This window comes from Barbus barbus (assembly GCF_936440315.1).
Source record: "Barbus barbus genome assembly, chromosome: 37".
Taxonomy (NCBI): Eukaryota; Metazoa; Chordata; class Actinopteri; order Cypriniformes; family Cyprinidae; genus Barbus; species Barbus barbus.
The window spans coordinates 24,459,146-24,481,867 of record NC_136715.1 but is presented as its reverse complement, the minus strand read 5'-3'; the positions used below and the strand labels follow the sequence as shown (position 1 = coordinate 24,481,867).

Below are 22,722 nucleotides of genomic sequence, written 5' to 3'. Positions count from 1 at the left end.
GCAGCCCCAGTTAAAAGTTTTGTTCATCTTTGAAACACAACCCTGCTGAAAAAAAAACAGTATAAACCATCACAGAATATAATAATGGTTTCCACTACAAATACCATTACGAACATTATAAACCATCAACTTTTAACCATTAAAAATGTTTTTCTGTTCCATTAGGATTTAGGGGTTTTAACAAGTCACCAATAGAAGGTGACTAATTACCAGTGGAGACCCACAGGGTCCATTACAGTTTCCATTAAAACCAAATGTTGTAATGCTGTCTACTGTTTTTTTTTAGCAGGGAAATGAAGATACTTTTAATTATAATTTTCAGTTTGGGCTTTTATTCACACTTTTCAATGCACATACAAAGGACACACAGAAGCTTGGACGTGTTTTTTTCTTTCTTAACGATTGTCGGAAACCCTTTGGTGCCACTCAGAAAACGATATAAAATAAAATGTCTGCATTTAATTGTGTTGATATGCTAAAGCTGCTACTAATCTAAAACAATATATCAGTGGACCAGGGTAAACACTGTTTTTGGACAAAATATCACGACATGCCTGTCCATGAGGAGGTTGTGATCGGCATGCTACAAGCAGGAATAGTGGCTTGCACTACAGTATGTTAATAGCTGCCTCCTTGTGTCTCTCAGCTCAGAACACGTCGTGCAGCAGTATGGATGACTTTGAGTGTGGGAATGGAGACTGCATCAAATACACGCTCACCTGTGATGGCATGGCCCACTGCAAAGACAAGTCAGACGAGAAGCAGTCCTACTGCAGTGAGTGTGATATTCTGAATGTTCACGGCTGTTATGAAGGTCTACCACTCTAATCAGTCTGTATCTGTGTCCAGCTAACCGTGTGTGTAAGAAGGGCTATAAGCGCTGTGTGAACGGACGCTGTGCCGGCCACAGTTCCTGGTGTAACGGGCGAGATGATTGCGGGGATAACTCTGATGAACTCTTCTGTAATGGTAAGTCCATCTGATCATACACATTATATTCTGAACATCAGTAATGCTGCATTTGAATTCTGAATTCCCTTTGAATTCTACAGCTTTCAGACTTTCTGTTGTTGTACAGTTTTGTTTTCCCCTTCCTGCTCTATTGCAGCGGGTGCTGGTGTTTTTGTCTTTTGAATTGTAAAGCGCTTTGGTTCAACTGATTGTTGATGTTAAGCCTGCTAAAAACATACACATTAAACATGAAAAGTCAAGACTTTATGGGTGAACAATTATATTTTCCCCCAAAATCAAATGTAAATTAGAAACTATAATGATTCTGAACATTTGATCAGTTTCATTGTCAAGTGGCTGGTATGTCTGCATGGCTATAGAATATTGTTTGACTAATATTGTTTGATGCAGATGAGAATTTTTGCAGCAGCTGAATTTATGAGCAACATACAGTGTTTTGTCATTTTTATGTTGAAAGAAAAAAAGAATAATTAATGAATGAATGAATGAATTATTATAAAAATGAATGAATTAACTAAATTAATTAATAAAAAAAATGTAAATGTTCAGTAATCATTTGGAGAATAGAATGAATGGTAACACTTTATAATAGGGAACACTTATTCACTATTAACTTTTCCCTCAATAAATTCCTAATTTGCTGCTTATTTAAGAAGGTAGTTGTTAAGTTTAGGTATTGGGTAGGATTAGGGATGTAGAATAAGGCATTAATATGTGCTTAATTACTACTGATAAAATGGCTAATATTCTAGTAATATGCATGCTAATGAGCAACCCCTAAAATAAAGTGTTACCGAATTAATCCACCATTGAGAACTATCAGAAAAACAATTATGACCGTTGTTGTGGTCCTAAAAATATGTTTTATTATTACTGTTATTATTAGTAATAGTAGTAATAGTAGTCGTAGTAGTGTTTATTTCTTTAGCACATGATTTTGTGAGTTTATGCACTTTTTGTACTGTATGTGTTCCAGCAACCCTGTGCACGGCGGATCAGTTTCAGTGCAGAGACGGATCATGTGTGTCCAACTCCAGTCGCTGTAATCAGGTGCTGGACTGTGAGGACGCCAGCGATGAAATGAACTGCTGTAAGTTTGTTCGTTAAAGTCCTCATGAAATCAAAATTGTATTTCGTTACGCACATTGGTAGTCTTAAAGTGAACAATTAATCTGTGCAAATTAATCAATTAAACAATTCCACTCTTGATGGATTATTTACATGAAGACGAATAATAATATTTAGCCTTTTACTTAAAGTTCAGACTTGGATTAGTATATGTACCTGTGACATACTGTTGATTAAAAAATTATTTGAACATCCCTCAGTTTATTAAAATGAACAACCAGAACGTACATGGTAACGAGATTCCTTGAATGTTGCACATACTGTACTTTGATTTCTTAAAGGGATAGTTAACCCAAAAATGAACATTCTGTCATTAATTACTCACCCTCATGTCGTTCCAAACCTGTAAGACCTTCGTTCATCTTCAGAACACAAATTAAGATACTTTTGATGAAATCTGAGAGCTCTCTGACCCTCCATAGACAGCAAGGATACAATCACAATCAGCACACAGAAACGCAGAAAGGACATCAGTAAAATAGTCCATGTGACGTCAGTGGTTCAACCATGATTTTACGAAGCAACAATACTTTTTGTTCAAGTTCAAGTTTATTTGTATAGCGCTTTTTACGATACAAATCGTTGCCAAGCAGCTCTACAGGAAATTAAGTTTCCACAATATATTTATATATTGCAGAACCTTAATATATTTAAATTATGGCAAAATTTGGTAATTCTGTATGTTGTCTGAGTGTTGGCATCCTCTGAGGTCCTCTGAGGGGGTTGGCATTATCTTTTCTCAGGTGTTCGGTCATCTCAGATCATTTAAGTGTTGGATCCAGACTGAAGCTTCTGTAATTCCTAGTTACCACGGGATGTTAATCAACAGAGAAACAAATAGAGACATAATTAGCGTAGCTGCTGTTCCATCTAAGCAAAAATGGTTTGTTCAACCCAAATAAAGAATAATAATAATGTACATTTGATCAGATATAACTGCAGTGCAAGATTATAAGATGCATTATGTGAATGCTTGGCTAAAGAGATGTATCTTTAATCTAGATTTAAACAGAGAGAGCGTGTCTGAACCCTGAACGTTATCAGGAAGGCTATTCCAGAGTTTGGGAGCCAAATGTGAAAAAGCTCTACCTCCTTTAGTGGACTTTGCTATCCTGGGTACTACCAAAAGTCCAGAGTTTTGCGACCTTAGGGAGCGGGTTGGATTGTAGCGTGGTAGAAGACGAGTTAGGTACGCAGGAGCTAAACAATACTTTTTGTGCGCAGAGAAAGCAATGATAATTTATTCAGCAGTTCTTCTTCCTGAGTTGCCGTCGTAATCAGCGTTGTTTGCGTTCAGTAGACAGTGTGCGCATGCTGAACGTAAACAATGCTGATTACGTTGATTACGTTCTGGGATACTCTCCAAAATGGTGGAAGATGGTAACTCAAGGAGAAGAATTGCTGAATAAATTTTCATTATTGTTTTCTTTGGGCACAAAAAGTATTCTCGTAGCTTCGTAAAATTACGGTTGAACCCCTGATGTCACATGGACTATTTTACCAATGTCCTTGCTAGGTTTCTGTGCGCTGATCGTGGTAATATCCTTGCTGTCTATGGTGGGTCAGAGAGCTCTCGGATTCCATCAAAAATATCTTAATTTGTGTTCTGAAGATGAATGAAGGTCTTACGGGTTTGGAACGAAATGAGGGTGAGTAATTAATGACAGACTTTTCATTTTTGGGTGAACTATTCCTTTAAGCATTTGTCGTATGTGTTGTTTTTCAGCGGCCTCCGATTGTTCCAGTTATTTCCGTCTGGGTGTGAAAGGCGTGACCTATCAGCGGTGTGAGTACACTACGCTGTGTTACGCTCCATCATGGATCTGTGACGGCGCAAACGACTGTGGAGACTATTCAGATGAGAGAAACTGCCCAGGTGAGCGCACACATACTTTATCCTTTTTTTCTGTCTTTTCCTTTTAAAGTAATGAAACTAATTGTTTTTATTAGGTATGTACCGTAGACTTAAGAGAGCGTTTAAATGAACAAAACAGCCTTTAAATCTCTAAACAAAATTTCTTTTCACTCATCAGATAAGAAAAATAGAAAGTGTCCATCAAACTTCTTTGCTTGTCTCAACGGTCGCTGTATCCCTATGAGCTGGACCTGTGACAAGGAGAACGACTGTGAGAACGGCGATGACGAGTCGCACTGCGGTGAGTTTGTATTTCTGTCATCTTCTTCTGTGGTTATGCCATCCCCTAACACTACACTACCCCTTATTTTTGCCATTTTTTTATTATTTAGACATTATTAATAAACATATAGTATGTTTATTAAGTGGTTTTCATCATAGAGGATTGGTTATTCCTTAAATTTGGTATTTAAAATGGGGACATACTGTGGATTTTATTGTTTTTATGTAAGGCTGAATAACATTGACAGCCTAACCTACAAGCTAAAAAACTAACAGACAGTAGGGACAGATTCTGACACAAGGAAAACGAGAATCCAAATGCATGAAGTTTAATTTAATTATAATCATAATAATAATAATAATACAGAAACCAAGAAAACGGAACTATACTTAACTAACTTAACTACCATGTACTAGGTATGCACGATATTGGATTTTGCCGATATCCGTTATGACGATATTTTCAACTCGTTTTGACCGATAGCCGATGCCGATGCCGATATATTTCCTTTTGTTTGGAAACAACACCAAGTCTCTCCTGTGCAGAAATAAGCAAATTACTTTTAATTTTGGTTAGTTTTTATTTGTTAACTTATTTGTTAGAATTAAAGTTATTTTATAATGACAGTACAATGAAGATTTGAAAAGAAATAAACTATATTCACTGTATTTTTTTTCCAGAAAGATGCAGTTGTAACCTTGACATTTTATTTTAAGATTTAACATTTGTAAATGGTCTAAAGCAAAAAAGTTCTAAAAATTCTGAAAATCTTTTAGAGCTTGTAATTTGTTTAAAAATATAACATATTACACAATAATGAATCAGTATATATAAAATTATTCAATTTGTGTCGTGTTTTATTTTTTATTTTTTTCATGTAAACTATAGCTTCTGACCTTTAAATCAAAACATACTCATGATTTTATGGCATCAATTGCATTATTTAATCAGAAACAGTCTAAATATTATTTGTGTATTTTGCTTTCAGTTTATTAAAAGTAGACCAATAGTGCTCCCTACGAAATTAAAACTCATTACTGAGGGGGCATTAGGACCCAGGGGAGGCTGCCACTGCACGTGCTATTACTGTTGACTCATACACCAAACGAGTCATTCTGTACGTGCATTCTCAGTTTAAATGCAGGGATCCAAAGCAGTGAATCTAATAACCATTAAGGCAAAATTTTGCTTCAAGAATGAGTCACACTGCTGACGTGATCTAATCACTAGCACATGTGAGTTAATGTATTCCGCTTATCGGTAAGACATATCTGTCAGGGTTTCTAAGAGAGCGGACTCAAATGCAGGATTGAGTTGACAGTTTATTGACAAAACAACTGGCAAGACAACAGATGGTGAGGAGGGGAGAGAACACATTCCAGACAATAGGCAGGGAACGAATGATGACAGGCGGCCTAGGTGAGCGGCCACAGAGGCCGGTCCAGGAGGGCAGGCCGCCAGAGAGCAGAGAAGGCAGCAAAGCTGGAGGTTAAGCAGCGGTGGCCAGACACTCCACACCACTCCACTCCACACTAGTGATGTCACAGGCTCAGCACAGGCCTAGCAGCATGGCAGACCCAGGGAGGGGACCGGTTGCCCAATCCGCTGGAAAGGACAGGACAGGACAGGACAGGACGAGACGAGACGAGACTGGGGACTGATGAGAGACAAAATCTACAAACCGCTAGGCAGGGAATAAGCAGTATCACGGGACTGGTAAAACAGAGCAAGTAAACACTGACGTGGCACAACGAACTGGCTAAACAAGTGGGAAAGGGGGGACAGGTGACAACACTCAGACAAGAGAGAACGTGAGGGACAGTTGACGGGACAGGTGACAGAACTCAGACAAACGAGGACTAAACAAGGGGGCATGGTAACAAGTAACAAGGAGGCAGGGCAGGGGGAGCACATGGCAAACAACAGCAAAGACAGAGCCATGTGCTCAAACACAAAACAAACAGAAACATGAAACAAAGACAAGACAGACAACACAGTGAGGGCAGGATCCTTACAATATAAATATTTTCATATCAGGCTGATGCCGATATTTACATTTAAAATCATTATCGGCTGATTCCGATATTGATCCGATAATATCGTGCATCCCTACTATGTATGCATTGTTCTATTGTTCTCTCATTTTAGTAAGTGCCTTGATAAGCTTTCTTTAAAGATGTTATATAAAATACATCTTTTGTTCACTCTTTAGTTTGGGGATCAATTCTCACTATGAAATTACTTGAAATGATTTTTTCGTAATACCAAAGGCATTTATAAACATTTATTAATTTTTTCCAAATGAGGTTTTGTCAGATTTATATCACTTAAATGTTGTTCCCAGCTTTGCACAGTTCATTTGAGGTCAGTCTTTCCAGAATGTTTTAAATGAGTTCTTTCTGTGAGGAATCTTTTGAATAATTAACTAACAGCTCACTTAATGATTCTGCTCAGATAAGTTCTGCTCGGCGACACAGTTTGAGTGCGGGAATCATCGCTGTATTTCCAGCAGCTGGGTGTGTGACGGGGCGGATGACTGTGGAGATGGAACAGATGAGGACAGCAGATGCAGTGAGTGCTGATCTTTAAAAACAGCATGAAATAAGACATTTCAAAGTGTGACCAGTTGTGTGACTGATGAATCAGAGAATAAGACCGCAGACATTTATCAAGATCATAAATAAGAGTGAATTTTTCTCAATGATGCTGAATTGTGTGTTTATTTGACTCAGAGAATAAGACGTGCAGTGCGGACGTGTTCCACTGTCCCGACTCCCACAAGTGTGTCCCGCAGCGCTGGGTGTGTGACGGAGACAGAGACTGTCCGGACGGAGCTGACGAGAGCGTTAAGGCCGGCTGTGGTGAGTGATCACATACATTATTCGCTTTGGTGCAAATACTGCATAAATCACTCACGTTCGAGTGCATTGTTGTTTCTTTTTTCACTCAGTGTTCAATAACACGTGTAAGGCGGGAGAGTTCATGTGCCAGAACAGACAGTGCATCCCCAAACACTTTGTGTGTGACCACGACAACGACTGCGGGGACGGCTCCGACGAGTCTCTGGAGTGCGGTATGTTCCTGATTATTTCAAACCAAGATGATTATCTCATAATTACCAAATAATGAGATGAATTATGGCTAATGATTTGTAAGATGTCAGTACTTCACTCTCACATTAATTAAATCAAGGCTTTTGTCATACAAAACAAAAGTAAGTACAGAAGAATTAGAATTGTTCAGAGTATTTGCATACAGAAATTGTATCTCTAATTACACATGATTGAGTTATTTTAAAATTTGCAGATTTACAATACAGTATATATTGCCTTCTATAAGGTATGTTCACACTAGACATTCATATGGAAATTAATGCAGGAGAACGGAAATATAGGCACATATGGATACATTTTATTTCATCACGTATTAAAAAGAAGCCCTAGACTGTGACGTCATATCTTCCTGGTTATCTAAAACCGTTAAAAACAAAGGGGCAGTTCTCCTCTGGTCAGATGAACCAGCATGGTTTGGTTTGATTCCAGATTGCAACACAAGTCAGAATTGTGCAGAGGGTAGTATATATAGTATATCGATGATATTAAAATAACACTGATTTTGTTAATATCCGTTGCCATGTCTAAAGTTATTTTGCAGTGTAACCACAATATTGTTAAAACTAAACTGAAAGAAGCAAGGCATAATCCATGGCTAGTTGTGCATTTAATGGTTTTAATGCATTCAATGTTTTAATGCCAAGGCGAGCAAGGTATAAGAGAAAATTAAACATCAGGGAAGCTATTTTGGTATAACTACATAAGGGTCTGTATTTGTCTTTGCAGAGTATCCTGCATGCAAGGCCAATGAGTTCCGCTGTGATAACGGCCGTTGTCTGATCCAGAAATCCTGGGAGTGTGACGGAGAGTTCGACTGTCACGATCACTCAGACGAAGCTCCCAAAAATCCTCACTGCAACGGGCCTGGTATGAACTAAATGCTAATCCGTCAAGACATCTCTGGCCCCGTTCCAAATGTCAAAGCTCACCGTCTGTTCGACAGTCTGTGTGGCTTCATGCTACCAAAGTGTGAAGGAGGACTGAAAGAACTGAGAGCAATTGGGATGGGGCTAAACTAGTGCTGAGTCACAGAACAATGCAGACAAACTAATAAAATATACTAAATCAGACTGAGAATCTTTGAAAAGGCTTTGGTTACAGTAGAAACCGGCGAATCTGTGCATGCATTTAACAGTTTTCTCTCTTTTTCTTTCAAGCAGAAAAGAAATGTAATGACACGGCGTATGCGTGTGGGAACGGTAAATGCATAAGTGAGACGTTACTGTGCAATCACAATGATGACTGTGGCGATGGTACGGATGAACTGAACTGCTTCATTAATGAATGCCTGAACAGTAAACTGAGCGGCTGCTCTCAGCTGTGTGAGGACCTGAAGATCGGATTCAAGGTAAAGATTTGTAGATCATGCTAGTGTGGAACTTTGTGTTGTACAGCATACTTTTATTTATTTCATTGTTCTTTACTTTCACAATTCATCATTTAGTAAATTTGCCCATTGCACTTCCAATATTTTTGTTAATTTAACTCTTTCCCCACCTGCATTTTTAAAAGAAAAAAAATCAACCCAACACTAACATTTTTGATCATTTTCATAAAACTTGCATGGCCCCCAGAACAGAGAGTCTGCTTTAAAAAAAGAAAAAAAAAGAAAGTAGGTTTCATTAAAAAACAACATTTTGAACAAAAAAAACTGAGACTAGGTCCAGATTGGATAGAGATTGATGATTAAAACACAGGAGTAGTAGATGGCTTCCCAAGACTTCACAGCCATAAACCACTTCCTGGGTCGACATTTCATTTGGTAACATAAGGCGGTTTTGATTTATATGCTGTTAAATGTTCGATGATTGTGCTATTTCACATATGCATTTGCTTACATGCGCAATCCTTTGTTTCGGCTTCTTCTTTGCCGTATTTTGATCCTGAGATTCAGTACTCTTTCAGAAGATGTGTAAGAGCACATCTTACCATGTAACAGTGAAAACACGGAAAGCCAGAAAATTCCGCCAATGGCAGGGAAAGAGTTAAACATCCCTAATGCAACATAAATTTAGCATTTTTATTTTTGCTTTGCTTTTTGTTTTGCCTTGAGGGATGTAAAATATGGTAATGCACAATATGTGCTTTATAAGTACTAATAAACAGCCAATATGTAAATAATAGTCATGCTAATAAACTAATAGTGAGAATTGGTCCCTATACTAAAGTGTTACCAAAGTCTGGGTATGAGACAAGGGTAAAACGATGAAGTCTACCAATAAAAAGCATTTAGAAAATACATTTACAAATTAGCAAAAAGAGTGTCTGAAGTAAAAGAAGCATGCTTTTGTGCCTTTGTTGGGTCCTTCATATAAATGCAATCAGAACACTGCGATCATAAAATGAACGGGTATCCCTCACCCTGGCACAATCTGATGCTTATAGTTCTTGTGTGTTCCTCTCTCCAGTGCAGATGCCACTCTGGCTTTAGACTGAAGGATGATGGGAAGATGTGTGTGGATGTAGACGAGTGCTCCACCACGTATCCCTGCACACAGCACTGCATCAACACGCATGGCAGCTTCCGCTGTGTGTGTGTGGACGGCTTCCAGCTCAGCCCCTCCGACCCCACTGTCTGCAAGTCCACCTCCGGTACGAGTCCGATGGCCAATCTGTCCATTACTGTTACAGATGTGTTGCATTGTAGCACGGTTAAACTAGATACTTGGCTTGAGGGCCGCTTGTGAAAATACGAAAAGTACACTTTCCAAAGGAAGTCAGCACTGGATTTGCCATTTGCAATGTAGATCAATCATTATAAAAGAAGCATTCGGATTTGAGTTACAAATAGTTCACTTTTTAAATAAGTGTCCTTTTCATTTCCTCTCACTTCACTGTATAGACGAGGAGCCGTTCCTTATCTTTGCTAACCGGTATTACCTGAGAAAGCTCAACTTGGACGGCTCAAACTACACACTTTTAAAGCAGGTATGATTTGACAGGTGGTTAGGTGCCGGAATATTTTGTTCCAGTGTTTTTCCTGCTTCCTCATGAATGCTCTCCATTCCCAGGGTCTGAACAATGCTGTTGCGTTGGACTTCGACTACAGGCAGCAGATGATCTATTGGACAGATGTGACAACTCAAGGCAGTATGATTCGACGCATGCACATCAACGGCAGCGACGTTCAGGTGATTTGCATGAAACTGCATTATGTTTTGAATATTAATAAAAGTATACTTCATCCAAAAATGAACTTTTGTTGAAAATATACTCAACCTGAGGCCATCCAAGATGTACTGTAGATGAGTTTGTTTCTTCATGGGAACAGATTTGGTGAAATGTAGCATTCCATCTCTTGCTCACCAATGGATGCTCTGCAGTGAATGGGTGCCGTCAGAATTAGAGTCCAAACAGCTGATAAAAGCTGATTATCACAATAATCCACACCACTCCAGTCCATCAGTGAACATCTTGTGGACCCAAAACCTGTGTTTGCAAGAAAGCCCTCTATCCATAATATTGCTTTCTCCAGTGAAAAATATTCTCATCTGAATCAGGAGAGAAATCTGCACAGATCAAGCACTGTTTACAAGCCAAAACAGTCCAAAACAAATGTGTGTGGTTGACAACAGGAGATGGACTTTTGTCACTGGAGGAAGTGTTATGCATTACTGAGTCGTATTTTGTCCAAAATCAGCAAGTATAAAGCAAAATTTAAAAAGCCAAGTAATGGCATTGTTTCTTCCAAGCACGCAGCTTTACTTCCCAAGACGTTAACTGATGGACTGGAGTCATGTGGATTATGATGTTTTTATCAGCTGTTCGGACTCTCATTCTCGTTTAAAAACTGAATCTTTTCTGAAGCTGGACATTGGTTTGACTCTGCTGCAGGTTCTCCATCGCACATCTCTCAGCAACCCTGATGGTCTGGCTGTTGATTGGGTCGGGGATAACCTGTATTGGTGTGATAAGGGGCGGGACACTATTGAAGTGTCGAAGCTGAACGGAGCATACAGGACGGTCCTGGTCAACACGGGACTAAAGGAACCCAGAGCCATAGCTGTGGACATCCGCAATGGGTAAACATCCAAAATGCCTTAATTGCTTTCTTTTTCCATTATTTTGTTCCCATCTTCCTGTTTCTGCTAATAAGGATCATGAAGTGTAAGTGTCTGTCTTTGTCAGGTACCTGTACTGGTCTGACTGGGGTGATAATCCTCATATCGGCCGCATTGGGATGGACGGCACCAACAGAAGTGTGATTATACAGGACAAGATAACCTGGCCCAACGGTCTCACTCTGGACTTCATCAATAATCGCATCTACTGGGCAGACGCCCGAGAGGACTACATCGAATTCGCCAGCTTAGACGGATCCAACAGACATATAGGTGAAGACCAAAACACAAATAAAAGCTATTCTGTGAAGGGGTCACAGGTTTCAGAGCTGGATTTGTATTTTTTATTTTTTTGATTCAGTACAGCAGCACAACTGACTATAAACTGTAGTTAAGAGGATAGCATGAAATTACTTACACTTTAGCAATTTAACCAGTTTTAGCATATCTTCAATATGACTAGTTAAGTGACGTTTATTTATATAGCGCTTTTAACAAATCAGATTGTGTCAAAGCAACTTTACAATAACAAAATAGGAAAAGAGTGTGTCAATAATGTAGTTGAAAGATACGCAAAGCAAGAGTTTAATGACTGGTCAACTGTTATACAATCATAAAATAAAAATATATACTAATCATTTTTAAGAAGTCTCTGATGCCTACCAAGACTTCACTTATTTGATACAAATACAATAATAATAGTAATATTTTTACTATTATAAATGTTTTCACTGATTTTTGCTGTTTTTAATGCATCATTGCTAAATGAGACTATTAAATCTCACTTACCCCAAACTTTTGAACAGTACTATATAAAATAATATATTATGTAATAATAAAAATATATATAAATTAAAATATTAGTTACAATTTTCCTACAAAGTGCTTCAGTGAATTTTAATGTGTTTCTAAGGATAATATTTAATGTTCGATTATGCAAGGTTGTTGTGTGATGTTTGTGTAGTAAATTATCCCTGTGTTTGTGCTGCAGTTTTGACTCAGGACATCCCGCACATATTCGCCATGACTATTTTTGAGGAGTACATCTACTGGACTGACTGGGAGACCAAGTCTATCAACAGAGCTCATAAAACACTGGGCACCAACAAGACCATGCTGATCAGCACCTTACACAGACCCATGGACATCCACATCTACCACCCCTACAGACAACCAGAGGGTCAGGACACTCATTTACACACGTCACCGTCAAAGACACTCTTAGATGATCTTGTTTTATGCCTTGATGTTATCGCTCTTGAAATGGTTGGAGTTGAAGGTTTAATGTAGCGCTCTCTTGTCTCCCGCTGTAGTCACAAATCACCCGTGCCAGACAGACAATGGCGGCTGCAGTAACTTGTGTCTGCTCTCTCCGGGCGGAGGTTATAAATGTGCCTGTCCCACGAACTTCTACCTGGCCGCTGATGGGAAACAGTGCATGTCCAACTGCACCGCCAGCCAGGTCAGCACATGATACTTGACCCACATCATGACCTTAAACTTCACAATGACATGTACCATTTCTCATTTGAAATATGTTCCTCCACATCTCTCATCAGTTTGTCTGCAAGAACGACAAGTGTATCCCGTTCTGGTGGAAGTGTGACACCGAGGACGACTGTGGCGACCGATCCGACGAGCCTGCTGACTGCCGTGAGTGATGTGGATTATAGGAGACACATTTTCTCCCTGTAGCATAACTAACAGATGTGTAATAAAAGCACATTTGTGCATATGTCTTTCAACAGCTGAGTTTAAATGCAGACCAGGTCAGTTCCAGTGTGACACTGGTATCTGTACAAACCCAGCGTACATCTGTGACGGAGACAACGACTGTCAGGATAACTCTGACGAGGCCAACTGCGGTATGTTTCATTAATTCACTAATAAAGCTATAAATAATGTTAAAATAATGCAAATGAATGCCCATGCACAGTCCTCTCTGTTATAGCAGTTCATATAATGATGTAATGAGATATATAACTATTATATTTGCAAATCATTCTTGCTAAAATATGAACACATTTTGCCCTGTGTGAAGTTTTTTGCACAGTTGCTTATGCATATTGAAATTTAATGTTATAATAGCTTATGTTTTGGTAATAAAATACACATTTTGCTTATTTGCAGATCAATACAAATTTAATCTCTTCATCCACTAATCTTAGATAAGTAAAATTGCAAAATAAATAAACATTAACAACACTTTTTTTTTTACTTTCTAAACTTTCCCTTACATTAAAAATCAAATACTTACTCATGTAAAATTGAAAATGAGTACTTCGAGTAATATTTTATGAGGGTACATGCACTGAAACGAAAGTACTTGATATTTGTACTTTGTCATTGTAAAATATCCAGAACAGTATTTCCAGAATATGTGCTAGTGAACTATAGGATTATTCAGAATATTGTTAATATTAAGTACAAGTAGTGTATTTATTTAACACTAGTGCTTTTTAGAGTATTGCTGTTGCTGCTGTTTTTTAAGAGCTTGACTTTGTGCCTAAGTACACAGTATTATATGTGGTAAGATTGCAGTAAATAATAAGTCTCCAACTGTCTCCAATAGGGCAATAACTGGATCACCTTTGTTACTCTGCTAATGTGTTTGTATGTGTGATTTGCAGATATTCACGTGTGTTTGCCCAGTCAGTTTAAATGCACCAATCCCAGTCGCTGTATTCCTGGAATATTCCGCTGTAACGGCCAAGACAACTGCGGGGAAGGAGAGGATGAGAAAGACTGCCGTGAGTTTCATTATAAGACAATAAGACATAAAAATAAGACAAAAAAAGAGCAGCTTTAATATAAGCACATGATGATGATACAGGAGTGAAGCTAGTCAATAACTTGAAGAAAAAAAGAGAGGAAGCCAACAGCAAATGCAAAACATCAAGACAATATCAGACAAATGACTAAGGAAACAAAGGGCTATATATATACAAAGGGAATAACGAGAAGCTACACAAAAAACTGGTGTGAACAATCAGAAACTATGGAAATATAATCAGTCACTCTGGAAACTAAAAGGAACAGGAATTAAACACTGAAATTTGTAATAATGCAGCCTTTGTCAGCAGAAGAGACTTCTTTCAAAAATATAAAAAAATCTTGCAGACCCAAATCTTTTGAATACTAATATGTATTTGCGCACAAGTATAACACTTAAATACATATCATGACCATTTTTTAGTTTAGTGTGTTTGGTTTAGGCTTTACATTACATTTTTTTACATTACATTATTTATTTATTTTTTCTTTTGAGAATATGATTAAAGTATAACCTGTTTATTTGTGTGTAGCGGAGGTAACATGTGCACCTAACCAGTTCCAGTGTACCATAACCAAACGTTGCATCCCACGTGTGTGGGTGTGTGACCGTGATAATGACTGCGTTGATGGATCTGACGAACCCGCCAACTGCAGTAAGTGGAAATTTTTTTAATTGAAAACTATAAAAATTTGAATCAAAACTCGCTGTACATTATCCATTGCCAAGCCTATTAATAGATAGAAACAGGCATGGTTATGTTCTCAAAATATCTTAATATCTGCTGATACTATTGTTTTAACACTTCTACCAATTAGCACATATCAATATTATTAATTCATTTCTTTCTTATATCTCTTTCTGTAGCTCAGATGACATGTGGTGTGGATGAGTTCCGCTGTAAAGACTCTGGCCGCTGTATCCCAGCTCGCTGGAAATGCGACGGAGAGGATGACTGTGGCGATTCTTCAGATGAACCCAAAGAGGAGTGTGGTGCGTTCATATGCTCAAATGACTATCAAATGAAGTATATTAGAGTAGTTTCATTAATTAAAATTGATTCTCTGAGAGGAAACGAGACGCCGCATCAAAACGCTGTGGAAAAGTGATTGTGATTACCTCTTGAAGCACGTGTGAAATCAGTCCAATGGAGTGGTGAGACATCACGGGTGGGGTAATGTAGAAACCAGGAAGCTTAAAAGCACATCCGGAACAGACAGCATTAGCTTCTGATAGGTCAAAGCGAGTTGCTCACAGGGATGCAGGGAGTATGGCAGGGAGACGAAGCGTCTCGTTCCCTCTCAGGGAACCTTGGGTATAGACATAACCTTGGGTATAGACACAACGAAACGCTGTGGGAGAGACATTACCTGCTTCACCATACTGACGAATACCTGTCTACCATGAATCATGGCGAGCAAAGCTAAGGGAGGAGAACTTAAAAGCTTGGCAGTGATCCCAGGTCTAAATAATAGAACCTGATGAATGTGAGTGAGGAAGAACAGCCCACCACATCGCAAATGTCTTGCAGGGACAACGGTTTTCTTTCCAATGACTGACCACACAAAGGGGCCTGGGGCCTCATTTATAAAATGTTGCACAGAAACCATCCTAAAATTGATCTTACGATCATGTCTCAAATATGCGTACATAAAATGAACGTACGTACAGAAAACGCACGTACGCGTCTCGCAAATGATTTTGAACTTGCGCGCAAATGGTTTCAGCTCTCTGCCTTGTAAACGACTCCTAATTAATGTCATTAACATGTAAAATATCACCAGTCATCATCCAAATTCTTTAATTTAGAACAGCGAGCTGCAAGAAAAGTTACATTTTCAAAAACCTGCAGTACTCGAACAAGAAAAAGTGTACGTCTGCTCAGACCCTGACGTGACGCCAAGCACTTTTCCACGTCAAAGTCAGTTTTTACAAATATGACTGTTGGCGTAGATTTAAGCGTACCCACTGTAGCAAATTAGCTCAAAGTGAGATGAACATAATTAATCATAACGAGTTGTTATCCATTATATATTTATCTTCAGGAATTAACTGTAGCATTGATAGTACAATAAAATGATTTGTTCGTCCGCAGTACGGACAGTTTTAATCGTCTATTAACTCTAATAAAAATTATTTCTCTGGTCACGAAAAATAATTTCCTCATTAATACATTGCTCATAGAGCATGTAACAAAACCAGAACGTTAAAGTGACCTCGTTTCTGTGAGCTGCAGACACAGACAACCAAGTGTGAATACATATGGATGTTTATTAAACTACAATACAAAGGGGAACATGTAACATTGAACTAAACACAAACATACACACATTAAACACAGATGCCAACGCAAGGAAGGCATGGAGAGAGAGAGAGCACGCGCTCCCCCCGAAAGGGGAGTCGTGAGGTTTCCACGGTTATGTGCCTGTTCAGGGCACCGAAGGTGAAGAGAAGAGAGCGTCTTTTGGGTGTGGGAGAAGTTTTATCTGACCCAGTTACACCCATTTGTGGTCAGTTCGACCAATAACAAGGCACATAGTTTTAGCGGGAAAGTGTTTCTTTGTCTCACTTGACACCTCATTTGCATGTTTTATTACTGTTCTGCTTGATCAGTGTAATTCTTCCCACAGTACCATAAGAATAGAATGATGCATTTCACGAGGTCCATCATTGTTTGAGAAATAAAGAGCAGATCATTTTGATATCAAGAACGGGACATCTAGCAGATATTAAACCAGAGATACATTCATACACCCGAATATGAGTATTTAGAGCTTACTAATACAAATAACGAGTGGTCACTAGGCTAATATAATAAGGAAACACACAAACAACACATGCCTATACCAGATACCTTTGTAACTGAATAATTATGGTCTAAGTAAAGGAAATATCTCTATGCGTGTGTGTTGTGTGTGTGTTGTACTCCACTGGTCAGCCAGGCCTGGTACCGAGGGTCATTTAGTTCTCTTGGAATGTGTTTGAAGTCCGATGGAGAGAACACATAGTCAATTCTGCTTAGCATCTGGCAGTGGGGGGGACAATCACTGGCAAGTAAGCACCCATATAAATGTAGAATGTGGGGCCAGGTCTGTGAATTATTTAGCCAATGTCAAATGCTAAAAGGGGTCTCTTAAGACATAAAGCCACAATGACCATCAAGGATCATAAACAGATGCTACACCACACTCTAAGATCAAATCTGAGCATACGTACACTTTATAAATGAGGCCCCTGATAAGCAGCTTTGGCCACCACATACACCTTTAAGGTGGAGGGAGATAACCTTGTGGAGAATCACTCCTGTACAATCTCCAGCACTGAACCAATCGGGCAGTAAACTAGGTCCTGCTGTCAATTTCCACACCAAATGAACAGTGCCCACCTCAAGGCGTACTGTTTTCTCGTGGAGGAAGCTCTGGAGTGGAGTATGCTCTCTGCAACCTCAGCTGAGAGACCGGAATCTATAAACCCATAGCGTCCATAACTCCAGGTGAGGGTGAAGGATTAAGCCCCCTGCCTAAGACAAAAGGTCCCACCTGACCAGAACCTCCCATAGAGAGCCATTGAGGAGGGCCACTAGGCCTGAGAACCATACTCGAGCCGGCCAGAACAAGACTACTAGTAATAGATGGACCCTGTCCCGGCGATCTCTCTCCAGAACACCCGACAGCAGAGCAATTGAGGGAAATGCATACAGACGCAGCCTCAGCAATGTCTGTAGCATGGCATCCAGTCCGAGAGAAGCTCGCGTGAGGGAAAACCAGAGCAGACATTGGCTGTTTACATGCGCAATTTTTGTTTCAATCGGACTGAATTCAATGCAATTCATGAATCTGAATGTAGTGTTTATATGAAGGCTAAATAAAGTGATCGGGTTGATTGGAATAGATTTTTTTGGACATGCGCACACTGTTGAACAGTTTCCCACTTTTTGCACATAATAACCACTCTCCTACACTGTTTCTTTATTTGTTTTAAACAGCGGAATTGATATTTATACATTTCTGGATAAATATTACATTTCAAACACTGTGCCGTGCTGCTTATATTTATCACGCAGTAAAAACGTGCCCAAAACCAGTCGTCCGTGGATGAGAATCCAAAACAAGGATTGGTGAGGCACTGTCCTGCTCCACTTCACAGTTGCTGAGTAAAAGGAGAGTTTTATAATGACAGGACATTCAATTATACAACTATTTATTCAACGGAAAGAACAGCTTGTTCAGCGCGTCATATGTCATTACGCTATTTCTGCATCATTGCACATGCACAGTCCTTTCAGTTTCCAATCCGATCAAGTGATTTAGAAAAGGAATAAACCACCCCTTTCAATCCGATCCAAATTTCACTCAGAACGAGCACAATTGGATTGATTAAGGTGTTTACATGAAGGTTTTCAGTCTGATTGAGCTGTCAATCCGATTACTGACAGATCATTTGGTTGCATGTAAACACAGCCAGTGTCGTTTCTTGAGATGCAAACAAGTCCACTTCCGCCTGGCCGAACTCCCTCCAAATCTACTCCACCACCTTGGGAGACCAGTTTTCCCTGAGACAGTTGAGGATCTGGTGTGCAACTTGCAAAGTGGATGTGACCACAGACCCTCCTGATGATTGATGTAAGAGACCACAAATGTGTTGTCTATATGGACAAGCACATGATGGCCTCTCGGTTCTGAGAGAAAATATTTAAATGCTCAGAACACAGCCAGCATCTCCAGGCAATTGATGTGCCATGAGAGATGATGTCTTCCCACAGACCCTGAGCTGAGCGAACAGTTCATGATTGCTCCCCAGCCAGTGAGGGATGGATCTGTTGTAAGCGTTATGCGATGACAAGGAGCTCCCTACACAGGGACACTGGGACAAAAACCAAGGCTTCTTCCACATAATTGTATGGCATTGCGTGTGACATTGATCGTACGAAGTGGGTTGCCCCTCAGGGAAAACCCCTTGGTTCTGAGCCACCACTGCAAAGGTCTCATGGACAGCAGGCCAAAAAGTATCACATTGGATGCTGCTGCCATCAGACCCAACAGTCTCTAAAACTGTTTTACAGTGAGTGACTGGCCTAGCCTCACTCTGTTTACGGCTACAAGAATCAAATCGATATGAGCAGGAGACAGATGTGCCTACATCATTGTCAAATCCCATACCACGCCAATATAAGTTGTCCTCTGTACTGGAGAAAGCACTCTCTTCTTGGCTTCTTGGCTGAATGTCCAGCGCTCTCTCCACCCTCAATACCACGACTGAGGTGCCCTTGAGCAAGGCACCGAACCCCCAACTGCTCCCCGGGCGCTGCAGCATAAAATGGCTGCCCACTGCTCCGGGTGTGTGTTCACGGTGTGTGTGTGTTCACTGCTGTGTGTGTGCACGTTGGATGGGTTAAATGCAGAGCACGAATTCCGAGTATGGGTCACCATACTTGGCTGAATGTCACTTCACTTCAGGCTTAACCCCTGCTCTTTCATGTGGGTGAGGCATCACAGAAAGCAAAACTCTGCTTCTAAGTGGTGCAACACCAGGAGCTGTTCCCTTCCAGAAGCCCCGAAGACCTGAGGCTGGCGAGGGAGGTAGAGTTGGAAAGCTGCTGCCTGCTATTTATCCTCCTGCAACCTGTCGACAACTAAGGTGACAACGGCACTGAACAGGCCAGAAGGTGCAAGTAGAGCATCCAGGAGGAAAAACTTTTCCTTCTCTCTGATGTCAGAGAAGTTCACAGATTCCTATCCATGGCCACCAGGGCTTCCATAGAATTGCTGATGGCTCTGACCGTCTCCTTAGTGGACCGAAGACACAAATCGGTTGCCTGGTCCAGTTCTTGGATTGCGTCCGGACCTACCCCCTCGCTCTCATCAATGTCTTTTAACAGGTCAACCTGGTATGCCTGCAGACATCCCCTGGCTTGACCTGCCACCTTACCCACCAGAGCCGAAGTTGTTCTACACGGCTTGGTGGATAATTTTGGAGACTTAAGAGACGATGCTGTATCGGGGGACAGATCGCTTGCAAGCATCTGCTTTACCTTAGGCTTTGCCCCATAGCCCTGCTTATTCAACCCCTTGATGTTTGCATAGTCTGATACATTAGGGCTGAAGAGCTGAGCTGAATATGGTTTATTTTATATAAGGCAGAGCCCATCTGATAACCAAACTAGATAAGTTTGCGAGTCCCACAATCTCAATTGCCACTCTGTCTCGACTGCAGCGGGACCGGAACCGTGTGTGTTCCCACTCGTAATATAGCGCGGGTAGGGAAGAACACACAATCATTTCGATTTAGGCCTTATTTAGACTCTTTGCTCACCATATTTGACTTGTTTTGACATTGATTGTGCACTGGCACAGACAAACAAACATAAACACAGACATACACAGAATGCTTGCTGAAGACACAAAAGCGCATCTTGAACAAACAGCATGAGCTTCTAAGTGTCCTGGTTTATACATCACCCCGCCCGTGACGTCTCACCGCTCCATTGGACTGATTTCACACATGCTTCAAGAGGCAGAGGCGCTCCCACAGTGTTTTGATGCAGCATGAGTTCCTTTAAAAAGGAAATAAAAATTGTCATCATTTACTCACCCTCGTTTTGTTCCAAACTCATAAGACTTTGGCTAATCTTTGATTAAGACATTTTTAATGTATAAGTTAGAGGATCTTAAAGATTATAAACGGTTTGTAAAACAAACTAATTCATATGAATCTAGTGGATTAATTCTTGTGAAGAGATACAATTGCTTTAAAGCGTAAATTAAATCTGTTCACTATATATTTACATCTAAACAATGATCAACACGCATACAGAGAGCTCAGACATACAAGTGTGATGTACAAGAGCCAGTGAGGTTTGTTCTAGCGTATGATGCACACACAAGCTTCTGCGTTTACTATATGTGACCCTGGACCACAAAACCAGTCATAAGGGTACATTTTCAAAATTGAGATTACATCATCTGAAAGCTGAATAAATAAGATTCCCATTGATGTATGGTTTGTTATGATGGGACAATATTTGGCTGAGATACAGCTATTTGAATCTGAGGGAGCAAAACAATCTAAATCTCCTTTAAAGTTGTTCAAATGAAGTTCTTAGCAGTGCATATTACTAATCAAAAATGAAGTTTTGATATATTTACAGTAGGAAATTTACAAAATATCTTCATGGAACATGATCTTTACTTAATGTCCTAATGATTTTTGGCATAAATAAAAATCAATAATTTTGACCCATGCAATGTATTTTTGGGTGTTGCTACAAATATACCCCAGCGACTCAAGACTGCTTTTGTGGTCCAGGGTCACATGTGATTCACTCCATGTACAGTATGTGTGTTTATTTTAATACGGACATTATATTAATACACACAAGCCTAAATGAAATCTTTGCATCATATAAAGCTATCATATCTCTTAACGAGATTTGAATGTTTTTGTTTTGCGACGCTTTTATGACCTTTTTAGATCTTCTAAGATTTGGTTAGCTGGACCTCAATGGGGGGACATAAACCTCTTAGGTTTCATTAAAAAATATGTTTTCAATATTGAAGATTAACCAAAATGTTATGAGTTTGGAACAACATGAGGGTGAGTAAAATTCTGAAAGATTTGTGGGTTAACTATCCCTTAATTTCTAAAATATTAAAGTTTGTATAATTGAGTTATTTTAGACGCTGCCGCTGTAGAATCAAACAGCATTAATGTTGTGGTTATATATGCAGATGAGAGGACGTGTGAGCCATATCAGTTCCGCTGTAAAAACAATCGCTGTGTTCCCGGCCGCTGGCAGTGTGACTATGACAACGACTGCGGGGACAACTCGGACGAGGATAAGTGTGGTAGGTTTCCACCGCCCACTGCCCATGGGTCCGGATGAACATCAGGCACACACACATCCAGAGACACGCTTCACCTTACATCCCAGCAATGGCAGCAGGAACAGAACGTTCTGAAATAAAGCCCTGCTGTTAGGCTCTCAGACAAGTTGCACTCAGCAATACAAAATGAACCGAAAAACCTGATCGATGTCATTCTCATTTATTTGTTCATGAGCACATTTTAATGAACGAGAGAAGTTTTTTTCCTTTGTGCATGTTTTTGTTTCGTCCAGTCATTTACGTGTCTGCATCTTGTTTATTCTTCATTTCACACTGCCACATTGATGTGGGTTAGAGGTAGGTTTCCATTTTCAAATGTCCACTTCAGTCCTGAACATCTCCTTCAGTGGCTGCTTGCTGGTGACACTGGGAGGCTTGAATGCTCTTTTCTGTTTCACTGTGCATGAAAAACAGAAGACAGCAATTTATGTAAATGGTTAAAGAAGATATAATCATGATAATCAATGATTAATAATGAGCCTTTTCCAGTACTCAGCAGCTAGCCACTGTTAAGCCTTTTCCTGCCGTTTTTGAGCAGTTATGGTTTGGATTCGATGTTTTTGCCTGCTGCTCCCAAACACCCAAACCTCCATCTGTCCTTGTGCCTCTGGTTTAAGATGTATGCCCTTAACAATCATATTATCTAAAACCCCC

At 39.8% G+C, this 22,722-nt stretch overlaps 1 protein-coding gene across 1 annotated transcript in view; it reads left to right on the top strand.

Annotated features, from left to right (window-relative positions):
- Nucleotides 1–22,722, top strand: part of LOC306856767 (low-density lipoprotein receptor-related protein 1-like) — a 171,897-nt gene that overhangs the window by 121,534 nt on the left and 27,641 nt on the right. The window contains exons 47-69 of the mRNA XM_079396210.1: nt 647–775; nt 850–969; nt 1,949–2,062; nt 3,827–3,976; nt 4,134–4,256; nt 6,693–6,809; nt 6,971–7,099; nt 7,189–7,311; nt 8,078–8,218; nt 8,512–8,699; nt 9,760–9,943; nt 10,194–10,279; nt 10,363–10,482; nt 11,186–11,373; nt 11,480–11,685; nt 12,404–12,592; nt 12,726–12,874; nt 12,972–13,065; nt 13,161–13,277; nt 14,043–14,162; nt 14,718–14,840; nt 15,053–15,178; nt 21,913–22,029. Coding sequence (XP_079252336.1) covers nt 647–775; nt 850–969; nt 1,949–2,062; nt 3,827–3,976; nt 4,134–4,256; nt 6,693–6,809; nt 6,971–7,099; nt 7,189–7,311; nt 8,078–8,218; nt 8,512–8,699; nt 9,760–9,943; nt 10,194–10,279; nt 10,363–10,482; nt 11,186–11,373; nt 11,480–11,685; nt 12,404–12,592; nt 12,726–12,874; nt 12,972–13,065; nt 13,161–13,277; nt 14,043–14,162; nt 14,718–14,840; nt 15,053–15,178; nt 21,913–22,029 — 3,153 coding nt within the window. The remainder of the gene's footprint in view (nt 1–646; nt 776–849; nt 970–1,948; nt 2,063–3,826; nt 3,977–4,133; nt 4,257–6,692; nt 6,810–6,970; nt 7,100–7,188; nt 7,312–8,077; nt 8,219–8,511; nt 8,700–9,759; nt 9,944–10,193; nt 10,280–10,362; nt 10,483–11,185; nt 11,374–11,479; nt 11,686–12,403; nt 12,593–12,725; nt 12,875–12,971; nt 13,066–13,160; nt 13,278–14,042; nt 14,163–14,717; nt 14,841–15,052; nt 15,179–21,912; nt 22,030–22,722) is intronic.